This window comes from Bicyclus anynana, chromosome 14, assembly GCF_947172395.1.
Source record: "Bicyclus anynana chromosome 14, ilBicAnyn1.1, whole genome shotgun sequence".
Lineage (NCBI taxonomy): Eukaryota > Metazoa > Arthropoda > Insecta > Lepidoptera > Nymphalidae > Bicyclus > Bicyclus anynana.
Window position 1 is genome coordinate 2,310,713 of NC_069096.1, and position 26,360 is coordinate 2,337,072.

General features: G+C 36.4%; 2 protein-coding genes across 2 annotated transcripts; one reads left to right on the forward strand and one right to left on the reverse strand.

The window, feature by feature from the left end:
- Positions 1-891: 891 nt before the first annotated feature.
- On the forward strand, positions 892-3,680 carry LOC112057913 (B-cell receptor-associated protein 31). The gene has a single exon (XM_024098525.2). It carries the CDS (start codon positions 1,048-1,050, stop codon positions 1,714-1,716), a length of 669 nt encoding a protein of 222 aa, XP_023954293.2. The 5' UTR covers positions 892-1,047; the 3' UTR covers positions 1,717-3,680.
- On the reverse strand, positions 3,208-25,978 carry LOC112057878 (carboxylic ester hydrolase). Its single transcript, XM_052885355.1, is given in 11 exon segments — positions 3,208-4,046; positions 4,048-4,195; positions 6,623-6,746; positions 7,624-7,774; positions 8,134-8,318; positions 8,980-9,148; positions 9,617-9,807; positions 15,362-15,547; positions 16,559-16,744; positions 20,669-20,765; positions 25,735-25,978. Coding segments are annotated over 11 exon segments (1,656 nt in total). The 5' UTR covers positions 25,927-25,978; the 3' UTR covers positions 3,208-4,019.
- Positions 25,979-26,360: the final 382 nt, after the last annotated feature.

Sequence of the window (26,360 nt, forward strand, 5' to 3'; positions counted from 1 at the left end):
TCATAGTCCACAAACGCTAAGCAAAGTGGCTGATTATACTCGTGAGTCTTCTGTATAACCTGCCGCAGCGTATGGATGTGGTCTATGGTACTAAAGCCTTTTCGGAAACCGGCTTGTTCGGGAGGCTGGAAGTCGTCAAACCTATTAGCGAGACGGTTCGTAATGACTCTCGAGAACAATTTGTAAACGTGGCTTAGCAGCGAGATGGGTCTGTAATTCTTCAGCAAGGTGTTGTCACCTTTTTTGAAGAACAGAACCACCACGCTCCTATGCCACGCCTCAGGCGTCGTGCCCTCGTGAATGACGGAATTGAACAATCGCTGAAGGACTTTAAGTATCGGTTTTCCACCCGCTTTCAGGAGTTCTGCTGTGATTCCGTCCTCACCTGGCGCCTTATTGTTCTTCAGGTGTTTGAGAGCCACACTAATCTCGTATAGGCAATAAACGTACGTTTTATAATTTGATTAAATTATTTTTTTGTTTGTGAATACAGTACTACCCATTCTGTATGTATTAAACTCAGTTATTCCAATAATTGCTCTATAATTTTGAGAATTTACTTCGATTTTTTTTTAATTTGGTGGGCGATTTCAGTCTCTACTTTCATTAGCCAAACTCTAATACTTATATTTGATACGTTACTCCATCTTTTAGTAAACTACAGGTTGTAGGCTCTTTTTTATGCCATTCAACTACACAAAACGGCAGTTTAAGGGAGGTCTTTACACGACGAAAACGATTCTATAGCAACAGTTTTTATATAAGCGATTTAACATTGATTCTTCATCTTTGCCAGAGGAGTAATGTCTAGTCCATAGTCTAAATAGTCAAAGGATTTCGAGTACCATAGACAAAAGGCAGAGAAATAGAAATGAACAGAAAGTACACGTCATTGTCAATAATGACAATTTTGACTTTGCACCGCGGCGTGAGTCACCGATATTCTCGAAGCTAAAAGTTAAAACAAGTTGTTATTTTTCATCAGAAACTTGGAAGTATTCATCCAGGTTGATCAATTTACGAGCAACCGAGAGTAAATCTTTAAAAATGAGTCTACAGTGGACAATCATTGCATCATTTCTGTACGCGGAAATAGCATTCGTGCTATTGCTAACGTTGCCGATTGCAAGCCCTTCAAGATGGAACAAGTTCTTCAAATCGAAGTTTCTCGCTTATATAAGTGCGCAGGCTTCGATCTACTTCGTGGTGCTAATCGCTGTACTGGTATTATGTCTTCTGGACGCGATCCGGGAGATGCAGAAGTACTCCAACATAGAGTCGTCAGATCATCAACATTTGGACGCTGAGATGCAAGGTAACATGCGTTTGTTCCGCGCTCAAAGGAACTTTTACATCTCTGGCATTGCGCTATTCCTCCTCGTGGTCATACGTCGTCTTATTCAGATGATTTGCGAACTTGCTAACCTCTACGCTCAGTCTGAGGCTAATTTCCGCCAAGCGCAAAGTGCTACTGTTGCCGCCAAAACTCTGCTCGAAAAGCAAGGTGCTGGTGATGAGTTAGCAAAGAAGGATCGTGAAGAGTTGGTGAGCAAGATTGAGCTTCTAGAAAAGGAGTTGGCTCGTGAAAAGAAAGATAAAGAAGCTGTGAAATCTCAAGCAGAAAGTCTTAACAAGGAATATGACAGACTTGCAGAAGAGCACAGCAAGCTCCAGAAGAAAGTTACAGTTGCTGGTGGAGACAAGAAAGATGAATGAATGAGATGCTATTAAAAATAAATCCTAATGCCAATTTTAGGATTTATATATTATAATTGGTTTATAACAAACTAATAACATTGTTTAGCCTGGACAAACCTTAAATTATACAGTTTATTGAAAGGTTCTTCAAAATATCTATTAAGGTTTCCACTGTTATATACTTTAAATTATAATAACTATGAGTAGGTAAGTACTTATTTGGGAAGAATAAAAAAGACTTGATAAATGGTGAAAAACACTTTATTTTGTTTTAAACTAATAAACATTTAGAGAACAATTATTGATGTTGATTTTTTTTTATAAAAAATTAATATTTCTTTTTTAATTATTAAAATCTCTTTCAGGCTTGTTGTCTATGGCTTAACTGAATAAATTATAATGTGAGGGAAATGGATCCCATAATGTCTGCTATTAATATGTATTTTAATTTATACTACTACCTTTCTTGATGAGTGATGTTTACCAACAAACAAATTAAAAATGAGGGTATAAATCACTAGTAATTTCACAGCTAATAATAATTGTAATTAACTTGTTCATAAATTAATGAAAATAAATTTGATTAATAAGCTTAGAACAATTAGATATGGTTAATATATTTTATATATAACGTTTTGTATACAAACCATACATAATTATATTAAAACAAATAAGTTATGAAATGACATGCGTTTTCTACCTTAATTTCTAATTTATTTGTTGATAAACAGTACTCATCAAGACGGGCTGTAGTATATTAAATATGTTTGTGCAGTGTGAAAATGAGAGTGCCTTATTGTATGAAGTGAACACTATTGTTTATTCCATACTTATCTATTTTTGTAATCTTGTTCATCCATATTAGTATAAGCATGAGTTATTCATTTAATTCAATTCTTAGGCTGATGTAATTTGGTGATTCATGATTCACTGTTGAATTTCACAACTGTGTATTTGATTTACATACTGGGCATTTTTACACAATCTTAAAAGGCATTGCAACTTGCCTTTTAAATTATTAAGTATAATCTTCAAATATAAACATAAAAAATCAAATATAAGTAAATAACAAAGTGTTCCTCAACTCAGATTTGAAGTTTTACTTGTTTCAACAATTATTGCTAATAATAAAATAGTTATTTTAATTCATTGATTATAATTTTATTATAATACTAATTCAGAATAATCTAAGTAAAATTAAACTATAGTTCCATGAATGATATAGCTTGATTTTTTATTAAAATTATACTTGGGAAAATTGTTAATGGGAATTTAGTTAGGAGTGTTGGTTTTTTTTCATTAAGTCTGATTTTTTGTTGTATGTAACTTATTTAAAGGATTGTATGTATGATTTAAGTTTTGTACTTTGGTAGGTATTAGAAAGTATAATATAAAACTTTGTATTTAGTGTGAAATGTTTTTGTTTAATGATTTGTAGGTACTATGTACTCGTACATTGTACATGAAATACATGTTTGTGATAGATTTTACACTATGCATTTTTTTAAAAATGGTTTTAGAAAATCAATACTATGCTTTTAAATATTCATATTTTGCTTTATTATTTGCTGTTAAATTGGGCATAAATCCTAAAGGAAACCATGCAAAAGAAAGTAATGTATTGCAAAGTAGCTTCAAGTGCTTGCATCAATGGTATTGTGCATTCTAACATCCATTTTTAGTTTATGATTGAATACTAAGCATTTAATATCTTTGGTCCATCTAGTGGGGGTCAACCAAGTCCTCTGCTTTCGGGGTCGCCATTCCAGCACCTTGGTACACCAATGTGCATCGGCTTCTTACGCCCCACCATATTTCATAATGTAAGCTGGAATTACTATATATTATTCACTGTTGTGGTTCACAGTTTTAGAATTTGTGTGCAATTTAACTATAATTACTCATTTTAGGGAAGATGTAAAGCTTTTTCATGTAATGAAAACAGTATATAATAATATGAAATAAAATGTCCAAATTATTAATCTTTGCGTTTTATTAAATCTTTTCTCTCAGTAGGTATATCTTTACATTTCTGAAGTAGTAAACTTAATTAAGTAAATAGTCTATGAGAGTTACTATCGAATGACTATTTACTTCGATTGCACAAACACATCAAATTGAATTGTTTTATGAATAATAATTATAAAAACTTTTTTAAGAATAATTTCTACAATAACCTAACCATATTTTTCAATTTAAAAATAAAACACGACAAACAGGATATTTTTATGAATAAAAATTATCAAAACAGTACATATATATTTAAGAATATTTTTTTTTAAAACAAGGAATATACTCATTCTACAATTCTTCCCGAATATTCACGCGATAGTTTTCATTTTCGATAAAGCCGAGGCTATCCCAGAATGCTCTATGCCCGAAGTCGGCGCTAGAGTTCATTTGCATGTCCTTTGGTCCGTTTATTTGGAGGTAATCCAATTCTACTTGTCCCGATTTGACTGGCGCCCATACGGGACCATTCTGAATTCTTGGCACTCTGGAAAAGAATATTTTAGTTAGTAGGTACAATAAACGAGCACCTGCATTACTCGTAGATGTAAGATGTAGGATTTAAGTAAGTAATTAAGTAATTTGATATATAACACTTTTTTACCATTAAACAGATGGGTGAAGGTCGTTTCTAATACGTATCAATAGACTCGCAAATAACCATATATAGCAAGACGTTTAGTTTACTTTATTTATATTACAATCGCGTACGAAATTTTCAAATTGACATTATAAATGTGTCGAGCAACTACGGGGGACGCGTCTAACACTTTTGTTTATAATTGTACCTACGCAGACAACAAAGTTCATAACTTACTTGACTGTCTATACATAGCTAGTGCTAACTTCAAAGGGGTTAATACATGTTATTTTGGTTTTACCGCACAAAAATCGTTTGTACTCTGCTGGATTACTGGAGTAGTGTGAACTAGGCCTTATCCTTATCCTCAGTGCATGCTGTGACATCCAATAAGTGGGTCTGCAATAATTACCGTAACTTATATATTTCTTTATATTTTATTATTTTTTATTAATTGTAACTTGTTGGTGGCCTGTTTAAAATAAATAAATAAATACATATCCCCAAATAATTTCTACGACTTGTTTGTAGCTACCTAGATCCCAAAGCAAACTCAGAAGAAACGAAATTTCATAAAGTTGATTCACAGAGTGGAATCCAGTAGCTTCCAGTAGTAAAGCAACAAATAAAATCAAATAGGTTCACAACTGCTACAAAAGGTTAATAAATCAATGAATGAGGTCGGTCTCGGACCAACAATAAACATTTACCCTCCGTGAGATAAAAGTAGGTACCTACCAGCGGCGAAGTGTTCATACAGACCGATTCCCGCTGGGTTACCTTTTAAAAAATCCATATACATCCATTCATCAATGTAATTAATATTTATGTATGAGAAACCGAAGTTTGTATATCAAGGGGTATAAATTTCCTTTTCTTTGGGACAGCTTACTTTCGTCAAAATTCCATTCTTCGCCACTGGCTTCTACCCATCTTACTTAATTACTTATTTTTAAATAATTTTCGACAAACGTTTTTGATTAAATAATCACTTATTATTTAACTTAACTTAGGTCCAAATCGTTTTTCCCTACCAATTTGCGGTGAAATTTTGAAAATTCTTGAAATACATTTTATATTAATTAACTGATAGTTTACGAAGGTACCATAACTACATACCAATGTCATCTTTAATCCCCATAATAGGCATTATTTATCGTAAATCTACCAATCAAAAAAGAGCGCATTTGAACATACAATTTCTAGCGTTATATACCTACATATGTTAAGTATGTTGAGCAAACTATTTCTATTTATACCTATATACGTTAAGTATGTATTCATTTTTAGTGACAAAGACATCGGTCGTCTATATTAGACGGTAACAGGTGAATGTAACGTTGCACTAAATATAAACATATGCTTGTGGACATTTTCAGCCTAGCATCTAAGTTTAGTTTGCGCAACAAACTAAAATATATCACAGCTACCTATATATGAGTATAACAAACGTAGTAAGTAAATATTAACTGAGGTTGAGTAAAGTACCAAAGCACACGCCTTTATTTCAGTGTTTTCTTCTCAACATAAAGCAGCGTTGGCTTGAATAAAATTAAACAAAAGAAAACCATTTTGCCACGTTCTAACTTGAATTTTTCAAAAGAAGACTGTATGTGAATACTGTATGAGCGGTTGCAAATAAAACCTCATTTATTTAATAATAAACCTGCCCTTGTTGTTGGTTGTTTTGCAACTTTAAGTTTATTTGAAGCTTATAAATTATTCTTCACCATAGGTAGGTAGGTATAGATGCCGGCAAGTAAGTAGAACCAAAATGGCGGTCATCTGCGCAGGTACAATTAGAAACAAAAGTGTAACACGCGTGCTGTGGTTGCCCGGTACATTAAAGAATTGTAATTTTTTTATTGTAGGAAATGAAAGTAAACGATTGTAATGAAGTCACCGGGTTGCTATGGTTATCTATTCGCCGTACGTCCCTGTCACCCAAAAATGTGTTATTGCGCATAGTTCAAACCACAGAACAGACATCGCTAAAAGCTAACGCTTTATAGTTCAAACAGTACTCGAAAACTTATTTTGAGAGAGCCGCCACCCACCCTAACCAGCTAGTGGTTGAAGCTTGCAACTACAACCCCGATACTAACGCTGACTGTAGATCTAGACGCTCAAAAAACGTCCTTTACGGTCCTAACAATGACATAACGACCGACAATGCTTTTCAGTCAACACAAATACAAGCTACAGTGTCTTCACCTGCATCTACGTCACCTGGACGTGGGTTTTTTAACCCACGATCTCGGGGGACCCTATTAGGCGATGCTTCTGAGCTCGCCCAAAACCCCTGGTGTTAATAGTTGATAAAAAACTCATTACCCAGTCGTGGCAAAATTGTAGATTATGTCGAGAAGAATTTGCCTCATCTGTAGATCTTCTGGACTTGTCGGCTCGAATGGTAGGAATTTAAAGATCAGCAATACATCGTCAGCATGGCTTACTCCTGTAACAGTAGGTTTTATATTACCTATACTACCTCCTAATGAGGAGATCTGAGAACGGCAATGGTCGGGGCACATAGTTCGAAGAGGACTGTGGACATCAAGCGGGTTGCAGGAAGCCGCTGGATACTCGCGGCTCGAGACCGTTTTGTTCGGAAGTCCATGCAAGAGGCCTATGTCCAGCAGTGGACGTCCATCAGCTGTTAATGATGATGATGATGATGAAAAGGTAAGGTCATGTTGCTCAACAACTTCTACCTACAAGTGAAAGTCCCGTTCAAATTGGTTCAGATGTTCCAGAGATTTGCCCGGACGTTTGTCAGATAGACAGACAGATAAACATTAAAAAAAACTTGATTATCTATTAGTATCGTGTAAATAGCTTAATAAGCACTTGATAAAACTGAGTTATCTTGAAACCACAGTCAGACACTTCAATTTTATTTATATGTTAAAGTTTGTGGTGTTCTAGATCGTAATCTCTGGATATACTGAACCGATTTTGAAAATTCTTTTACCACTTCACGTCATTTGTGACTATCATAAGCTATATTTTATCCCCGTATACTACGCGGGTGAAACCGCAGGGCGTCGGCAGGAATAAACTGGAGCTAAATATTTAGATACCCCTGTGCGATAGGCTAGTGACGCTTTTTACAGGTCCTACATTAATAGAGGTTGATGATGATGACAAGAAATATAATAGAATTAGCTTCCTAATGATGGTCGGTTGCTACTGACGTCAAGACTAATTATGACACTAATAATGGAGGACCTTGCTAAATAACTACAGTGCTAGCATTTCCTGTATATAATGAAGCAAAATAACATCAATTCTCATAGTATCCAACTTTTCCTGTGTATGTCAAAAATACTCACCGTAGTTTTTCGCGCTTTGGGTCATCAAGTCTGATAAGCTGTATTGTCCTCGATATGAGTAGCGGTAGAGATATGTGGGTTCGAGGGATTTTTGGGCGTGTATTTGAGCCAGTTTTCCGACGTCCACCGCAAATAAGCGATCGCCTAGAGCCTGGAGAGTAATAGATTACTAGGTGGAATCGTTATGTTAATAATAAATCAACGCTAACTTTCGAGACCTGAGAATTTCAAAGTAATAAAGTTATAGGATTAGACTTTAGGTTTCAATTAAGCGTATGTCCTCATGGATTCACTTATTATTCAAACTCAGAGGTCTTGTTCAGGTCAGGAGATGTTACCTTGGCATATTGAAATGAGAGATTAGACCCCAGCCGCTGGTCTCTTATCTTCGCCACAAAGTACATACAAGGCTTCACGCCAACCCTTTGCAATACCGTTATAGATCAAGAGGTAGAAAAGAAGCCAAGAGTCTGATATAATTTTTCATGTTGAAGAAAATTATTTGCTTACTTGTACAAGTCCTGCGAAAGTATCCTGCCCCACAGGGTTACCGCCCAAGTATTGCTGCTTAATCTTCTGCGCCACACTGGAGCGCTGCTCCAGAGGCAAGGAGTCGTTGTACACGAACATGTTGCTGGCGAGGTGTTCCCATCTCGACTCCAGTTCAGATAGTATGCTGGGGTCTAATTGGAATGCTGTAGGAAATCAAAGAACTATAAAATCCGTCGTCAACTAATTCTGTCAAGTTATTCGACTTATCAGTTTTAATTACTTAATGGTAGTAATGGTGACCGGAATAAACGATCTCATATAACTAACGTACCTATCTCTTTGGGGCAAGGAGGAATGGTAAAGTAATTCGAATTTCAAAGTCCAAGCGTCTTCTTCATCGTAACGCAAAACGTTACCAGAATTAAATACTCAGATGTTTGTGGCAATGGGCGGGGCAGATAGTTCGAAGAGCCGATGGACGTTGGGGTCTCAAGGTGCTGGAATGGCGACCCCGAACTATAAAGCTCAGTGTTGGTCGACCCTCCACCAGGTGGACTGACGACGTCAAGCGAGTCACAGGGATTCACTGGATGCAGGCGGCTTAGGATGTGATGTTTGGAAGTCCATACAGTGGACGTCCATCGGTTGATATGATGACGATGATATTTGTGACGTAATAAATTATTTTGACGTCATACTTCGATCGTTTGGAAATTTTTTGGGAATTGGAATTTTAGAATGACTTACTAAACAAAAAATATTCCATTTAGGCCTCAAACTTAATGGGGGTAAATGTTTAATCGAAGGAGATTAACTAATTACTGAAGTTTTTCGGAGACTGGAAATTGATAAAAATGTACGTACCAGCTGCAGGATACAATCCCTCTTCAGAAGTGACTGAGGTGATGAGTGGGAGACGATGCATGGCTCCAGCTTGGGTTGCGATGTAAGGGTACTGAGTTAGGAAGGGATTCTTAGTTCCCGGTGCTTCCACCGTTGGTGTGAACGGGGTGAAAAAGTGTTGTGTCCAATCCTAAAATGTAATTTAAACGGATACATCAATTCGTGATTTAAGTAAAGGTACCTACTTTTGAACTGTCATATATATGACTATCTGATGCCGCGCGGTTTCACCCGCGTGGTTCCCGTTGCCGTAGGAATACGGGGATAATATATAGCCTATAGCCTTCCTCGATAAATGGACTATCTAACACTGAAAGAATTTTTCAAATCGGACCAGTATTTCCTGAGATTAGCGCGTTCAATCAAACAAACAAACAAACTCTTCAGCTTTATAATATTAGTATAGATAAAATGTATTGAGAAATAATATAGGTATCCATATTCTATAGTTTTGCATGTTCGTAGATGACACTCCCATGATATGCGGGCGACGGGGGGCAAAAAACTGCGTGGGTATGAAGTCGTGTGCGCGGGGCATTACTACTTCCCTCCCGGCCCGCGCGGAGTGTTACGAACGAATTTGCCAAGCTATACTTACAAACATCTCGATTTGCGCGTTGACTATGACTTCTCCGGGTCTGTATTTGAGGCACTCGGCCATTTCGCGGGTGTTGGTGGTGGGGCAGCCGACAACGGCAGCTAGTTGCTTGGCCTTCTGCGCAGGTTTCACAGCATGCGTCCAGGAGGAAAACGCCGAACCACTGAATGCGATTCCTCGGTGGAAAGTTCCTAGGAAGAAGACGACATTTTGAAAATATATTATGTTAGCCCTAGGTAGACCTCAGTGCCTCTTTTTAAGAAGGTACCTGTTTTACTAACTTATTTTCAATGTACACAAATAGTAGATTGTTATACAAGGGGCTAAAAAGACCCATTATATACGAGGTATTTTTAGGGCCCGAGACGTAGGCGAGGGCCGCCTAAATAGAAACCGAGTTTATAATGGGTTTAGCCCCACGTGTTACACTCTGCTTTTCACTACGATTGCGAGAAAATAAAATAGTTTAGTTCAATATTCAATGATTTATTTTAATTGAAAATTAAATGTACAAAGTCTACAATTTTAGATATTAAGGGAGATGCTTTTACCCGGTAACACATATGAGTATGTGAGGTAAACGTGGGAGATAACAGTTTAAAAAACTCCTTTCGTAAGTGAATCCATTCGTTGTTGTTCTCTTCATTTATTAAATTTTTCGTAGGTAAGTATTTAAGTAAATGCGTCTGGACTTTGATGGTAACAGATTGAAAATTTCATCCATCTCCAAATTAGGATTAAAATTCTCACTAGATGAAGACAACAAATAACAATTAATGTTGAAAAATTTGTAAGTTACGGTCACAAATTTACAATTATTTTCTGAAAAAAAAATCAAGTGTGTATTATTCACGCCAATTGTTTTTTAAATTCTCGCTTTTTCATTTAATTTTTTTCACATGAGAAAAAGGCAAAGGTATTACACCGTAAAGGATGTCCCATGTCTTCAAATCTCGCTCTATTCGCAACTTAATAAAAATTAAATAAAAAAAATGAAGGCATTCCACAGAAAAGAACGCTGCGTTTCATTCCAATTTAAAGTTTTTATTTATTTTTCAAAACAATCAGGGCCCTACTTATAATGATTCTATTTTCGAATAAAACCTCCTTCGTTTAGTAGTACTCGTAACAGACTAGAATTAAAAAAACTATAACTAACCACAATATATAGGAGAAAAAATTGATTTTACTCGGATTAGTGATTGTTTTAGTATCCTGTATCCTGTACCTGTACTCCTGAATCCAGATGAAAGTACAACTGATCTATTCTTAATTAGACAATATTTAGTTATTATTTGTTTAAATTATCTTCGTTATTGACCACAAGTACCTAACACTGAGATGTGGAAATTTCCTCTTTTGAGCGCCTCATTTTTTATGATCTAGTAAGACATCTAACAGTATTTAACATCATTGCCTAATAGTCTATGTTTTTTCTTTATAATAAAAAAAATATTTAATCTGTCAATGGGCTTCTATAGTCTGTACTGGCACTATGCCTAGGTAATCTAATCCTGTATCTTCATGTTTAAATAAATATGAATAGGCGTACCTATTCATCTCAGTTGTGGACTTAAAGTTCTTGTTTTGATAGGGTAAACTATGATAATGTAATCTCTAAGTATACAATTGTCTCGCTAATGCTAAGTTTAGTTTTATTCAAGTAGGTATGAGTAGATAACAAGCATTAAGCGAGCATTGTGCCTTATATCTTAGTAGGTACGTTAATGTTTTTTGGTCCGAGTCAGTATTTCTTTTTATTCCTTACATTTTAGCCTTTGACTACAATCTCACCTGGTAGTAAGTGATGATGCAGTTTAAGAGTGTGCAATATGTAATTTGGTGGTTACAAATGGTTCTGGATTTCAGATTCTGGAAAAGTTAGGAGCCTGATAGGTATTTGGGTAAATGATATTTCAAAGTGTTAGCTTCGTTATGACTATTCAAAACACACTACACAATTTGTAAAACTTTTCTCGATAGTTTATTTTTTTGAAAAATACATGTTTTGCTCACATTTTGCTTTCAATCTCAGGAAAAGCAAACTTATTTTCTTAAATTTTTGTTTTGTATAGAAAATTAGGTATATATCTTGAACATAGCAATTTTGTTTTTCGTTATGTTGTTTAATTTACTTGCAATTAGGTAAAAATGGTTTTGACGCTCACGTCATATAATTTGCGTCGCGCGTCAATCGCTCCGAGCTTTTCACTCACGTGAAAGTCATAATTCGCACTTATTGACTCTACCAAAGGCATTGGCCCTGATGGTATTCATCCCCTTTTTCTCAAAAAATGTAGCAAACAATTGTCCATACCACTAACGCTCCTATTTCAGACCTCCCTAAGAGTAGGTGTCTTACCTGAGATTTGGAAACGATCTACGATTGTCCCTATTCATAAAAGCGGTGATAAGCACAATATTAGGAATTATCGTGGGATTTCAAAGTTGTCTGTCATTCCAAAATTGTTTGAAAAGATTGTGTACGATACATTATTCCCGGCAGTGAGACCATTGCTCTCAACGTCTCAACATGGCTTTATAAATAAGCGTTCAACGGAGACAAATCTTTGTGAGATGTTGGATACGATTTTGGATGCTATGGACAAGGGATTTCGTGTTGATGCCGTATATACTGATTACTCGAAGGCGTTCGATAAAATTTCACATAGCTTATTAATTGCTAAAATGGATGCTATAGGCATTCACGGTGACCTCCTGAGATGGCTCTCGTCGTATCTGCGCGATAGGACCCAAGCGGTAACTGTCAAGGGTTACACTACAACTTTTGTACCAATAACATCCGGCGTTCCTCAGGGCTCACATCTCGGACCTTTGCTCTTCAATATATTTATCAATGATGTGGTAAAATGTATAAAAAATTCTCAATTATTACTCTATGCTGATGACACTAAAATTTTCAAAATAATTAAAACAGAATTAGATTGTTATAGTTTGCAGGAAGATTTAGACCGCATCACTGATTATTGCTTGAGTAATGGTCTACATCTGAATGTTGATAAATGTTGCACTATCTCTTTTACAAGAAAAAGGACAGTGTCAACTCCTAATTATTATTTATGTGGTAAAATTCTCCGCAGAGTTGACGTAGTAAGGGACCTTGGCGTATTGTTGGATAAACAGTTAAATCTTGATTTGCACATTAATAAAATTAAAAATAAAGCCTACAAGATGCTTGGATTTGTCCTTCGTCAAACTACTGATTTCAGAAACCCTAAATCCCTTATTTTACTTTATAACTCTCTGGTGAGATCCCATTTGGAACACGCCTCTACCGTTTGGAACCCACAATATGCCTGTCACGTCGATATGATTGAGGGCATTCAGCGTAAGTTTGTGAAATGCATCAATAAAAGATTTGGCTCCTCTGTTATTAGTCTACCTTCATTAGAATTAAGACGAGAACATAAGGATCAAATATTTTTATATAAATTAGTTAATGGTATGATCGACTGTCCTTACTTATTAAATAAAATTAAATTTAATGTACCTAAACCGTCAATGAGAAAATGTCGGCAGTACAATACATTTCAACTATCACAAGCACATCGCAATTACTGCAAAAACAAATTCTTGCAGAGATCTTGTGATAAATATAATAAGAAATACCAACATATTGATATATTCTTTTATAAGTACGGAATGTTTGCGTCTGCACTCAGGAAATGTGATTAATTCGTTTCCTGATTGCAGATGTAAGCCTTACGTTAGACAAATGTATACGAGCCAAAATAAAAAATTAAATGTATCTATTATATTATTATTTATGTACTTTTGTAACTCTTTCTTAATTTATATGTGAAAACTTCGCTGGCTTAATGTCAACAACTATATATGTTTAATTTTAAGTAATATGTAAAGCTGTTTGTTTTCCTTTAATAAATAAAAAAAAAAAAAAAAAAAAAAATTCGGCGTCTCGTTTGCGCTTCGAATTTTATCCATATCGGATGGAAGATGGAAGCGGGCTAACTTGTTAGAAGGAGGATGAAAATCCACACACCTTTCGGTTTCTACACGACATCGTACCGGAACGCTAAATCGATTGGCGGTACGTCTTTGCCGGTAAGATGGTAACTTGCCACGGCCGAAGCCTCCCACCAGCCAGACCTGGACCAATGAAGAAAATCTCAATCGGTCCAGCCAAGGATCGAACCCAGAACCTCCGTTTTATAATTCCACCGCGCATACCACTGCGCCACGGAGGCTGTAAAAAACTCGTCGGAGGACTCGAACTTTGGTACGCAGCTGAGAAATCGGTAGGTAAGTGTCAACTATATCTTATTTACCCTACATTAGTTGTATTATGAAGCGTTTTAGGAAAGTGCTAGTCCTATGCTAGTGCTATCTATACTCAATGACATTTTATAACAGTACTAGCGGACCTGGTCAAGCTTCGCTTTGACCCATTCCCTGTCCTATTCTGGCCTAACCCCTCTCATTCTGAGGAAAGACTGGAGCTCATCAGTGAGCCGAATATGGGTTGATAATGATGATGATCCTATTCTACTCTCACCCTACACCTACCCTACTCCTACCCTTCAGTCTACATCCTACCCTACCCATATCCAATCCCTACCACAGAAAACATATGTACCCTACCAAGACAAGAGGCCTTTATCTCAGACTAAATACATAAGGACTAGTATCGCACCCAAATCCACGAACAAAATTTTCTGCCATTTTCTAAAGAAAACGAGCTTAGATTTCATATATATCTTATACTACTAGCAGTTTTTGTTCGTTTTTTTACACCATTTAACTACACAAAAAGGTATTTTTACGGAGGTTTTCAACCGATGGACACGATTGTAAACTATGAAACATCGATTCTATAGAGACAGTGTTTATAATCGCATAAGATCGTTGATCATATACTTTGACAGAAAAATAATGTCTTGCGAGGCAGGTCTTTATCTAATTAGTCTGAGGCCTTTATAGACAAGAGACAGTGAATGAAGACATTACGAAATCAAATCAATACTGCGTCGACGTTGCGAAAACAAGTCTGAAGTGCCTGAAGTCAATAAGACTGTTATGAAAGTAGTCACGTGGATTACGTATTTTCGTCCTTGTTATTTTGTTTTATTGTCTACATAACAAGAGCCCTCTGGAGCCGTTGGATTTTATTATTCTTTCGACCTTAATATATTTTGACGACTTTCCTGGGATAGGCATTTTTTTATTCTTTTACAAGTTAGCCATTGACTACAATCTCACCTGGGCAAGTGATTATGCAATAGATGGAAACGGGCTTAACTTGTTAAATGATGAAAATCCCTTTCGGTTTCTATACGACATCGTACCGGAAATCGCTTGGCGGTACGTCTTTACCGGTAGGGTGGTAATTAGTCATGGCCATCAAAATAGTTTAAATGTATAACCTAGTACCTAATAATAGAGAATCGTGATAGCCCAGTGGATATGACTTCTGCCTTCGATTCGGAGGGCGTAGTTTCGAATTCTGTCCCGGGCATGCACCTCCAACTTTTCAGTTATCTGCATCTTAAGAAATTAAATATCACGTGTCTCAAACGGTGAAGGATAAACATCGTGAGGAAATCTGCATGTACCTGAGAATTTTCTCAATTTTCTATGTGAAGTTTGAAAGTCTGCATTAGACCCACGTGGACTATTGGCCTCCTCATTTTGAGTGCAGATTCGTGCTCAAAGATTAATATGGGTTGTTATAGATGATGATGCTGTCCCTCACCAACCAGTACCTACCTCTAGATAGTGGAGAGAGATAGTGGTAGTGCACACTAGCGCCGCCGGCGGAACAACCAGTGAGTGTGACGCTGTCAGGGTTGCCGCCGAACATCAAGATGTTATCCCTCACCCACTTCAAGGCAAGAGACTGGTCTTTTAATCCTGCGTTGCCAGATATTGCTTCATCTCCCGTGCTCAGGAAACCTGTTGAGATAGACAAAATTAATAAATTTGCAACTGTAACAGTAAATGTACACAGTAACAGTAAAATACAGTTTCCAGTATTTATTCTGATGAATAAACACAAGATACTGGGAAGTGGGAACTGTATGAAAGAAGAAAGAGTGTATGATTACACTCATTAAGACAGATTAATTTAGAAGAAAAGAAATTATGTCGAAGGTCTCTGGTAATAAGAGATAGAGTAGCGCTTGACAGTTTCACTTTTCATCATTATCATCATTATCAACCCATATTCGGCTTACTGTTGAGCTCGAGTCTCCTCTCAGAATGAGATGGGTTAGGCCAATAGCCCACCACCCTGGCCTAATGCTAATTGGCAGAGAGACACGCAGAGAATTAAGAAAATTCTCAAATTCTCAGGTATGCAGGTTTCCTCATGATGTTTTTCCTTCACCGTTTGAGACACGTGATATTTAATTTCTTAAAATGCACACAACTGAAAAGTTGGAGGTGCATGCCCCAGACTGGATTCGAACCCACACCCTCCGGAATCGGAGGCAGAGGTGGTCATATCCACTGGGCTATCACGGGTCTCTCTGTTTCATCTTTATCAGGTGCCAACTGCCATCGACGACGCAGTTAATTGGTTTACTAAAGAGTGGTCTTTATATATTTATGGTTTTTATTACCGACTGAAAGGAGCAATTAGAAAATAGTCAGGACCTATTAAACAATGTGTTTATATCAAATATTGGTCCAGACTGTTCTTATAAATTGCTTTTTACACTTCTGGACAGAGCTTGTTTTACTTTTCAGATTTTAAATTTTATACAGTCGGTTTTTTTTTATTTCTTCAATTATTTAACGGTCTGGTTGCAGGGTTCGGGTGGCACCGTACCAAGCGATAGAGAGTTCAGGTACGATAATACGTACATACTAAACAGTAAAAAAATACCTATCCAGACTGTCTTTACTTGACAACAGGTAGAATAACAATGAAGGCTTGTTTTATCGGTAAATAAAAAACCATACCTAAAGGTCCCAAGCGATAATTGAATGTCACAACGACCATATCTCTATCCATAGCGTATTCAGGGCCGTAAGCTCCTCCGTTTCCGAACATGAAAGCTCCCCCGTGGATGAAGACGACCACTGGCAACGAAGCGCCGACATTTGGGTTCGGAGTGTGGACGTTTATGAATAGACAATCTTCTCCACCTGCAAATAATAACATGAATAGCTTAAAAAACTAGAAAACACGCTTGATACCCATATCATGGGGTGCATTTCAAATAGCCTGTCCGCCATCTTGGACGTCCGCCATATTGGATTTAAGTCACGTGACTATTTTTTTCGTATTCCTGACAGCAAATAAATGAATTTTCATTTGATATCCTAATTTCAGAGGGGAGGGGGGCTGGGGGTTGGCTTTAGCACTGTTTAAAGTCTATAAATGTCGAATTTCAATTACGGTCATAGGAGTGTTGAGAATTATCTCATTACTCATTTAGTTTCTAAACCCCATGGGCCAAAATATGCATACAAGCTGAGGTCCGACATTTAAAGAAGACGTCCTTACAAGAAGTCCTAAAAGAGGAAAATATTGTGCAACTAGATGGCAACAGTTACATTCGGATTTTTTTTCGGCAGTTTTATTTCACTCCATAATTTATTCCATTGATATAAATATATATTCTTTCCATCTTTTACATTGAATTAAATCCAGATCACGGAACAGAAAACGTTAAAAGCTAACGCTTCAGATGTTCCAAGTTGATCCATACCCTTGTTCCTCAAATTACTGTGACGTTATATGCAGCAATTTTTGTGTTTCCACGTATTTTTTGCATAACATTGTTTCATATATACTCGTGAGGTCTTAATATTGCCAAGAATAAGATTATTTTAATTGCCCCTGTAAGTAAGCCAACTGAGAGACGTTTTACCCTATCCATTCTTCTATCGTCTAGACTCTAGTCATATAGCGCATTTTTTGCAGAGCTTTTACGCTTACCCAAACATATGGGGTTACAATCCTAAACATTAGCCCTCAGCAAATACAAATTTAGCAAAAAAGGCGCCTCATCTATAGTTAGCACTCTTGATACTTGACCTTCGTGCTGAATCAAAACCAAGGAAGTGTGTATAAGTAATTGAAGGTCGATAGATTGGTATGGTTTTCTTTACAACTATTCTATAATGTACTATAGGGGTTTTTACTTGTAAACCGGTTTATAGCTAAGTTTTTACACCCACAATCAAATCCAATGAGTCTTTATGGTTATGGCACAAATTGTATGCTTTAAATTGGCGCTATCTATGCTACATATTTTGTAATTACACCATAAAAATATAGTCTCTATTATAAGCACATTCACGTAATCGATAATCGAAGTTAAGCAAGTGAGGATCCCTCGATGGGCTAGTATACTGACTCTTTTTTTTCGCTGGGAACTGCTTTTACGCATTCCGGCTGGAGATTGTACAGATATAATTGCGCACTTTGATTAAATATACGTCTGCGCAATTTACTGCCGGATAAATGGGTCTTGCTGACCCATTTTCCCAGCATGACCAGAAACCACCCGCCAACCCACTAAAACTTAACAGAGCTAGCTGCGGTTATTGTAATTAATTAACATAAATTCGTAAATCTTGTGTTACCAACTCCCAAAAATATTTATCTCTAAAGTTTGTATCAAAATCCCCTAAAATCGCCTTAATTATCGAGTTGTCCCCCTAAAAAATATAAATTCATAATGATTTAGAAATAATATGCAGTAATATGTTTCAAAAGTTTTTATTTAATACATAAAACATTCAGATTTTTAAAATCATACATGTTAACATAATTTATTTTTTGTTTTTTGCCACCGCCAGTCGCCACAGAATGGTGGAAAAAATCTTTGAAAATACCCCTAAAAATTTCAGACCACTAAAAACATCCCATCGCACTTATTTTCCCCTAAATCTGGGGGGAAAGCCCCTAAGTTGGGAACCCTGTAAGTCATTTGATTTACGGATTTGTGTTAACTTCTGCAAATTAAATAAACATACTGATTTTTTCTATTTTATATGTCCGCATATCTACTTAAATATTAATTAAATAATAATTTTAAACCTACTTGGAATACAAATTTACGAGAAAGAATAACATAATCTATACTAATATTATAAAGAGGTAAAGTTTGTAAGTTTGTAAGTTTGTAAGTTTGTAAGTTTGTAACAATTTTTTGAAATGGGGTAATCTTCGGAACTACTGGACCGATTTTAAAAATTCTTTCACCAGTAGAATGCTATGTTATCGGGGAGTGCTATAGGCTATATTTTATATTTCTATCATATATAACTACTGAGATATCGCGGGTTTTCTCTTACAGGTCAGACCGAAAAACTTACTTATTCGCATGCGCTGCTTCAACCATTGCGTATAACTGAAATAAATGTATGGAGGCTTTTTGAACCTTTAAAAGTTCTACAAAAAAGTCCGCGACACCATATATCTATCTTTTATATTTTAGCAGATATAGTACCTTTAGTACTTTAATAAATTATTTAAATTTTAAACTAAGGTTTACGTCATTATTTACACAACTAAACTTAAATCCTTATCAAAATAAATGATTTAATAATCACAAGGATATTATAGAGATAAGATTTGCCCTTTACAGTATGTTAATTAGTTATATAGTTTCGGAGATAATACAAAATTTCTGAAAGTCGCAGAAATGCCGCTATATGACGCCCCGCGGTTTCAATTACGTGGTTCCCGTTCCCGTATGAATATGAGGACCAAACATAGCCTATGACACTCGCAAATAATGTAGCTTTCTATTGGTAAAAGAATTTTCCAAATCGGTCCAGTAGATCCAGAGATTACCCCCGACAACCACACAAACTTTACCTCTTTATAGTATTAGCATAGAAGTCGCTTGGGAAATTATAGTCTTTTGGTCATAGCACCACGCACAAAAGGCTGGACCAATTTTGCTGAGGGTAGGGATAGGATAGAGGTAGGGAAGGGGAAGGATAGAGGTAGGGTAGGGGTAATTTAGGGAAAGTGTAGGGTAGGGTAGGGTACGGATAAGGTAGGGGTAGTGTAGGGTAGGGGCAAGGTAGAGGTAGGGGAAGGATATGGAACGTATAGGGTAGGGTAGGGTGGGGGTAGGGTACGGGTAGGGTAGGGGTAGGATACGGGTAGGGTAGGGTCAGGGTAGGGATAAGGTAGGGGTAGGGTAGGGGTAGATTAGGGGTAGGGTAGGATAGGGTATGGATAGGTTACGGGTAGGGTTAGGGTAGGGTAAGGTGGGGGGAGGGAAGGGTTAGCGTTAGCGGTAGGGTAGGAGTAAGGTAGGGGTAGGGTAGGGTAGGGTAGGGTAGGGTTGGGTAAGTTTACGAGCAGGGTAAGGTAGAGGTAGAGAAGTTTACATCAATTTTTACGCGGACGAAGTCGCGGGCGTCCGCTAGTATTAGATAATTACAAAATATTTCCATTTGTTGTACCTATAAACTTGTCTAGCTATAGGCTAATTATATGTACTATGTAGGTAATAATTGGTTTTCTTATGGTACGAGATCCGTTATTAGAAATATATACTTACCCTCATCCGCTATTTAATTGTGATTAGAAATAAATAAATAAATAAAAATAATAGATAATATTCACCTTGAATCATATAGGTACAAGACAGAACAGTTAACAACGATATCTTAAATTAAAAAGATAAAAGAAGGCTGAATGGCATGTTACTGAAATTACTGATATCAGCTGAAGGGACAGTAATTTTCTCTTGTGACCGAGAAAGATTTCTCATCTATACTAATATTATAAAGCTGAAGAGTATGTTTGTTTGAACGCGCTAATCTCAGGAACTACTGGTCCGATTTGAAAATACTTGCATTGTTTGATAGCCCATTTATCGGGGAAGGCTATAAGCTATATATCCCCGTATTCCCTACGGAAACTGGAACCACGCGAGTGAAACCGCGCGGCGTAAGCTAGTCTATAAGAAATAGGGAAATGGGAGCGGTTCTTTATATAAAAGTCACTTCTTTCACTTGAGGATTATTGTGGCATCAAGACGCAGGCTCAAATGTTACGATGAAAGAGTTCATAATCCTATTTTTTTTAACGAAAATTACCTGATATCACCTTCCGGAATGGATCGTATTGAAGACATTCCGTCAGCGGCTTGCTGGCGTCCCATATACCTGCCCATGGTTTCATTGGTTGCGGCTCCTATAACAAAAATGATAAATCTTTTCTTGACTTCCGTTAAAAAAAAAATTAAAACCTTGATGTGTTTAAAACTTTAATAAAAACTTAATTTAATTTGAGGAATGGTGGAGAGATACAATTTCGGGGCTATATCTACCTAATCTGACGTGCGATAAATTAAAAATGGACAGGCAACCATGGTGATTTTTTTATTTAATAAAAATGGCTGTCTGCCTGTTTTTCCACGGAAATTTTAATATAGCCACGGAATACATAGTTGGTAGTGATATTTTGATCTTGTAGTAGAACATGCAACACAGGCAACTTTTTTGTAAAAATAAAGTTGAAGGGGGTGCAATAGGGGATGAAAGTTTGCATGAAATTCCTTCATTTTTCATGTTATATGTAGCCATAAAAGTTGGTAGCTACATATTATCAAAAAATGCATAGCTTCTGAACGGTAAAAGAATTTTTCAAATCGGTTCTATAGAAGGAGTAGGATGAAAATCCACACCCCTTATGATTCCTACACGCCATCGTACCAGAACGCTAAATTGTTTGGCGGTTTGGTAGGGTGGTAACTAGCCACGGCCGAAGATTCCCAACCAGCCAGACCTGGACCAATTAAGAAAACCTCAACCGGCCCAGCCGAGGATCGAACCCAGGACCTCGTCTTGTTTTGTAAATCCACCGCACATAAAAACCAAAATAAAAATCAATATATTCAAACCTAGTCATCAACCCCATTATAATTAGTCGTAATTCATCATTTGTACCTGAGAAATTCCATTCACTCGTGCACTCACCACTGTACTGACTGTACCGCTTAGAAACGAAGGTATAGTGTTCAGAGTTATTTTCTGATATAGTAACAACCTTCTAAGCGTTATTCATGTTGGGTCATTTCACAGGTAATTTTTGTTCAAGGGCTTGTAGTCTATCGGGGCTTTAGTTTCAGTAATAAATATCGTCAAATTGTTAGCCTGCAGCAAATTGCCTGTAAAGTAGGTATCGCATGGTAATTGGCGACTCATTTGCGACTAATTAGATACATACAATTATGCCTAATGTGCCTTTGTCTCCGGAAATGCAGTCATTCGATTTGATTGTGTGGTTACATACAAATTTACAGTCATTCGGCGTTTTATGTACGTGTAATGAAATCCGGAAGGTCGTAATTTTATACATGCCAGAGAGTGCCAGAGATATAACAAGTTAACTTAAAGTATAATATCCGAATTAGATACAACCTTCACCCACTTGTTTAGTTGATGCAAGTAGAATAAAAAGAAATATACTTTACTAGCCGACGCCCGTCTTCGTCCTCGTGGAATTTAGTTTTTCACAAATCCCTCAAAAAACATGGATTTTTCCGGGACAAAAAGTAGCCTATGTCATATGTTTCCTGTGCCTATGTGTTAATCCAGGTTATAATATATCATTCGGTTCAGTAGTCGAGGCGTGAAAGAGTAACAAACTATCATATCATCAAAATCATCAGTTTTCGCAAATCTCGGGAAACCATGGATTTTTTCGGGATAAAAAGTAGTCTATGTGTTAAAAAATCTATTTCCGTTCCAAATTTCAGTAGTAGCGGCGTTAAAGGGTAACAAACATCCATACAAACTTTCGCGTTTATAATATTAGTAGGATCGTACACTAAAAACAAAAATAAACAATAACTTTTAATAAGACTATATATAACTACTTATATATAAAGACTATATACATATATATAACAATAACTTATGATACTAACTTATAACTGGAAAGTACATATAAATTGAAGTGATTTCAAGATAACTGTGTTGTTCTTTCAGTTATTTACCAAGGCCGCGATAGCCCAGTTTATTTGACCTCTGCCTTCGATTCGGAGGGCGTAGGTTTTAATGGGCATGCACCTTCAACTTTTCAGCTGTGAGCATTTTAAGAAATTAAATATCACGTGTCTCAAGCGGTTAAGGAAATAACATCGTGAGGAAACCTGCATACCTGAGAATTTTCATAATTTGCCAACCCACAGCACACAGCGTGACGCAGGACAGCGTGGTGGACTATTGGCCAAACCCCTCTCATTCTGAGGGGAGACTCGTGCTCAACAGTGAGCCATAGGTTGCTAATGATGATGTTGACAGTTACTTACACGACACCGAAACAAACTATTTTTTTTTTTAATTATCGTCATAATTTCCGTCAGATTAACGTCTGTCTTTTTGGAATAACTAATAGTGCTGTTATTTTTTAACCCAATTTTCTGGGGAAAGACTCATTAACAACCCATATTCGGCTCACTATTGAGCACGAGTCAAGTACGAGTTGTGTACAAAAATCAAACTTTAAAGTCTCATAAACGAATAGCGCCTTATTATTCATTTTTGTATGTTAATTAAATGACAGTCTTTACAAAAAAGAATAATAAAATGAAAAATTAACATTACTAACATAATATAAAAAAATTAGATAATATCAACTAACCTACTAACAATCTATAAAACTTGTAAACCTTAATAATAATTTTCAAAAAAATGTCTGTAATTGTAAGGAAATAAAGCTATTTTTATTTTATTTTTATTTATTTTAACCTTTACTCTTCATAAAAATTTAATTTATTACCATTATTGTTGCTAAAATTTATTATGTACATTTTTTCAGTATAAGTTATTTAAATGTTGACCTTTTTGACGTGTGAATTCGTTGATTTTTAACCGTACCTAAGGTCTTAGGTTCAATTATGAGTTCTATACCGTGCTAAGCCGTGATGCCTAGTAGGTATGCCCTGTGCCATTGATTCGGAGGGCGTAGGTTCGAATCCGATCCGGGGCATGCCTCTCCAACTTTTGAAAATGAGTGTGGTACTACCGGCATACCTTCCTACATATTAGCCTAAACGTTCTCATTCTGAGAGGAGACTCGTGCTTAACAGTGAGTCGAATAAGGGTTGTTAATGATGATGATGATCGTCTTTCGTCTTATTGTCTTTCGTTTATCGTCTTTTGAGACGGGTATTACCTATATATTTTTTATATATATATATATATATATATATCTAAGTATCTGAATGTTTGTCAGTGGCATTTTTCATGTTATATTTGAACTAGCGGACGCCCGCGACTTCGTCTGTGTGGAATTTAGTTTTTCACAAATCCCTCGGGAACCATGGTTCGGTTCGGTTCAGTAGCCCAGGCGTGAAAGAGTAACGACCATTCATACCATCAAAATCATTAGTTTTTCGCAAATCTCGGGAATCTGTGGATTTTTTCGGGATAAAAAGTAGTCTATGTGTTAATCCAGAGTAAAATCTATTTCCATTCCAAATTTCAGCCAAATCGCTTCAGTAGTAGCGGTGTTAAAGACAACAAACATTCAAACAAACATACAGCCATACAAATTTTCGCGGTTATAATATTAGTAGGATGAATTTCTGATAAAAGTCATTCTAGTTATCCTTGGGCTCAGGGTCAAATAATTTTTTATCACTTTATGTTACACTATACGTTACTTACCTACATGTGTTTTTTATGCATATAGGCTCGCGTTTGACCATGATCTAACCTGATGGTAAGAGTAGATACAGTCTAAGATGGGGCACGCTTGCCTAGAAGGTGAAAGAAAGAAAAAGAAAGAAAAGGTTCGTATTCACTCTTGTTTTGAAAATACCCAAGTTATAAGATTCAGGAAACACAGACTTGTGAAGAGTATTCCAAACCCTATTCGTTCGTTCGTTATCAACCCATATTCGGCTCACTGCTGAGCTCGAGTCTCCTCTCAGAATGAGAGGGGTTAGGCCAATAGTCTACCACGCTGGCCCAATGCGGATTGACAGACTTCACACACGCAGAGAATTAACAAAATCCTCTGGTATGCAGGTTTCCTCACGATGTTTTCCCTCACCGTTTGAGACACGTGATATTTAATTTCTTAAAATAAACACACTGAAAAGTTGGAGGTGCATGCCCCGGACCGGATTCGAACCCATACCCTCCGGAATCTGAGGCAGAGGTCATATCCACTGGGCTATCACGGCTATTACTTGTACTTAGGTATACAGTTACTTAAATATTAAATTGTTCACCAATGGAAATCTACGTTATCAGTGAGTAACTTAGGCTATATTTTATCTCAGTATTCCCACGGGAATGGAAACTACGCAGGTGAGCTGCGGGGTTTTTGCTAGTTAAGAAGGTATTTTAATGGTCTCATATAACGACTATTAAATGAGCTTATTAAAAAGTAATTGAAAAATGAAAATTATTTACGGTAAGTTAAGAATTTTACTTTACTTTTTAATAATTTAAATCAACTTAAATACTTATTAAAAGAAAATCATGTATCGTTTTTTATAAAATGTTATTCAAAATATAATATATCTAATTGTTATAAGCTTATTAATCAATTTTATTTTCATTAATTTAATACCAATTAATTATAAATAATTAGTTAATTATTATTAGGCGCGAAATGACTAGCAATTTATACCCTCATTTTTAATTTGTTTGTTAGTAATGAGTGCACATCGAGTATGTATAATTATCTATTAATATCCTGTATATATATGGTGTCGCGGATTTTTTTTGTAGAACTTTTAAAGGTACGTAAAGCCTTCATACATTGATTTAAATTTTACACAATGGTTAAGGCAGCGCATGCGATTAAGTCTGTTTAAGAGGAGTTTCGGTCCGACCTTAATGGCAAAAACTGTGATAACTCTGCTAATATATGTGATACTAATATATATATATATATATATATATATATATGATACTAATAATATATAGCCTATAGCACTCCTCGATAACGTAGCATTCTATTGGTGAAAGAATTTTTGAAATCGGATCAGTAGTTCCGAAGATTACCCCGTTCAAAGAATGTTACAAACTTACAAACTTTACCTCTTTATAATATTAGTATAGATATTATTTATAGAGTATGTATAAATAACTAGTATAATTTAGGAGATCTTCGTAAAAGTTACAGAAGCAAAATCACTTACTCTAAACCTATATTTTCCGATCGGCGGCAAGGCATAGGGCACTCCCAAAAAGCTGGCATAATTCCTTCCATTGGTGGACCTTTTCCACGTGCCCTGCAGAATACCATTCGCTACACGTATTATGGGATTTGGCCCTTGACTGTTTACTGCCACGACGAGGAACAGAATTGAAATTATTTTTAGAACCGCCATCGTTAACTGGAATGCGCGTGCGCCGGTTACCGGCGTTCGACTGTCACTGTCAGTCCATTCCACTCCACTTCCAGTGAGCGCTCGTGTCTTATCGTTTCGTATGCTCCGTATAGTCTATAATCAGCCTCCCCGGATGTCTAGAAACTCTAATCACATTTTTATTTGTGAAAATAATCTCGTAATTGTAATATTTTTATAAAACAAAACTGTATTGTTATCACATCACCGCAAACGCCAATCATAAACTGTGACGTCATTCGCTACAAGGCATCGGTTTGTGATTGGCGCTTTTTTTTTTTATTTATTCTTTACAAGTTAGCCCTTGACTACACTCTCACCTGATGGTAAGTGATGAAGCAGTCTAAGATGGAAGCGGGCTAATTTGTTAGGAGGAGGATGAAAATCCACACCCCTTTCGGTTTCTACACGGCATC

Coding starts and splice junctions, on each gene's coding strand:
- LOC112057913 (XM_024098525.2), top strand. CDS start 1,048: ATGAGTCTACAGTGGACAATCATTGCATCATTTCTGTACGCGGAAATA.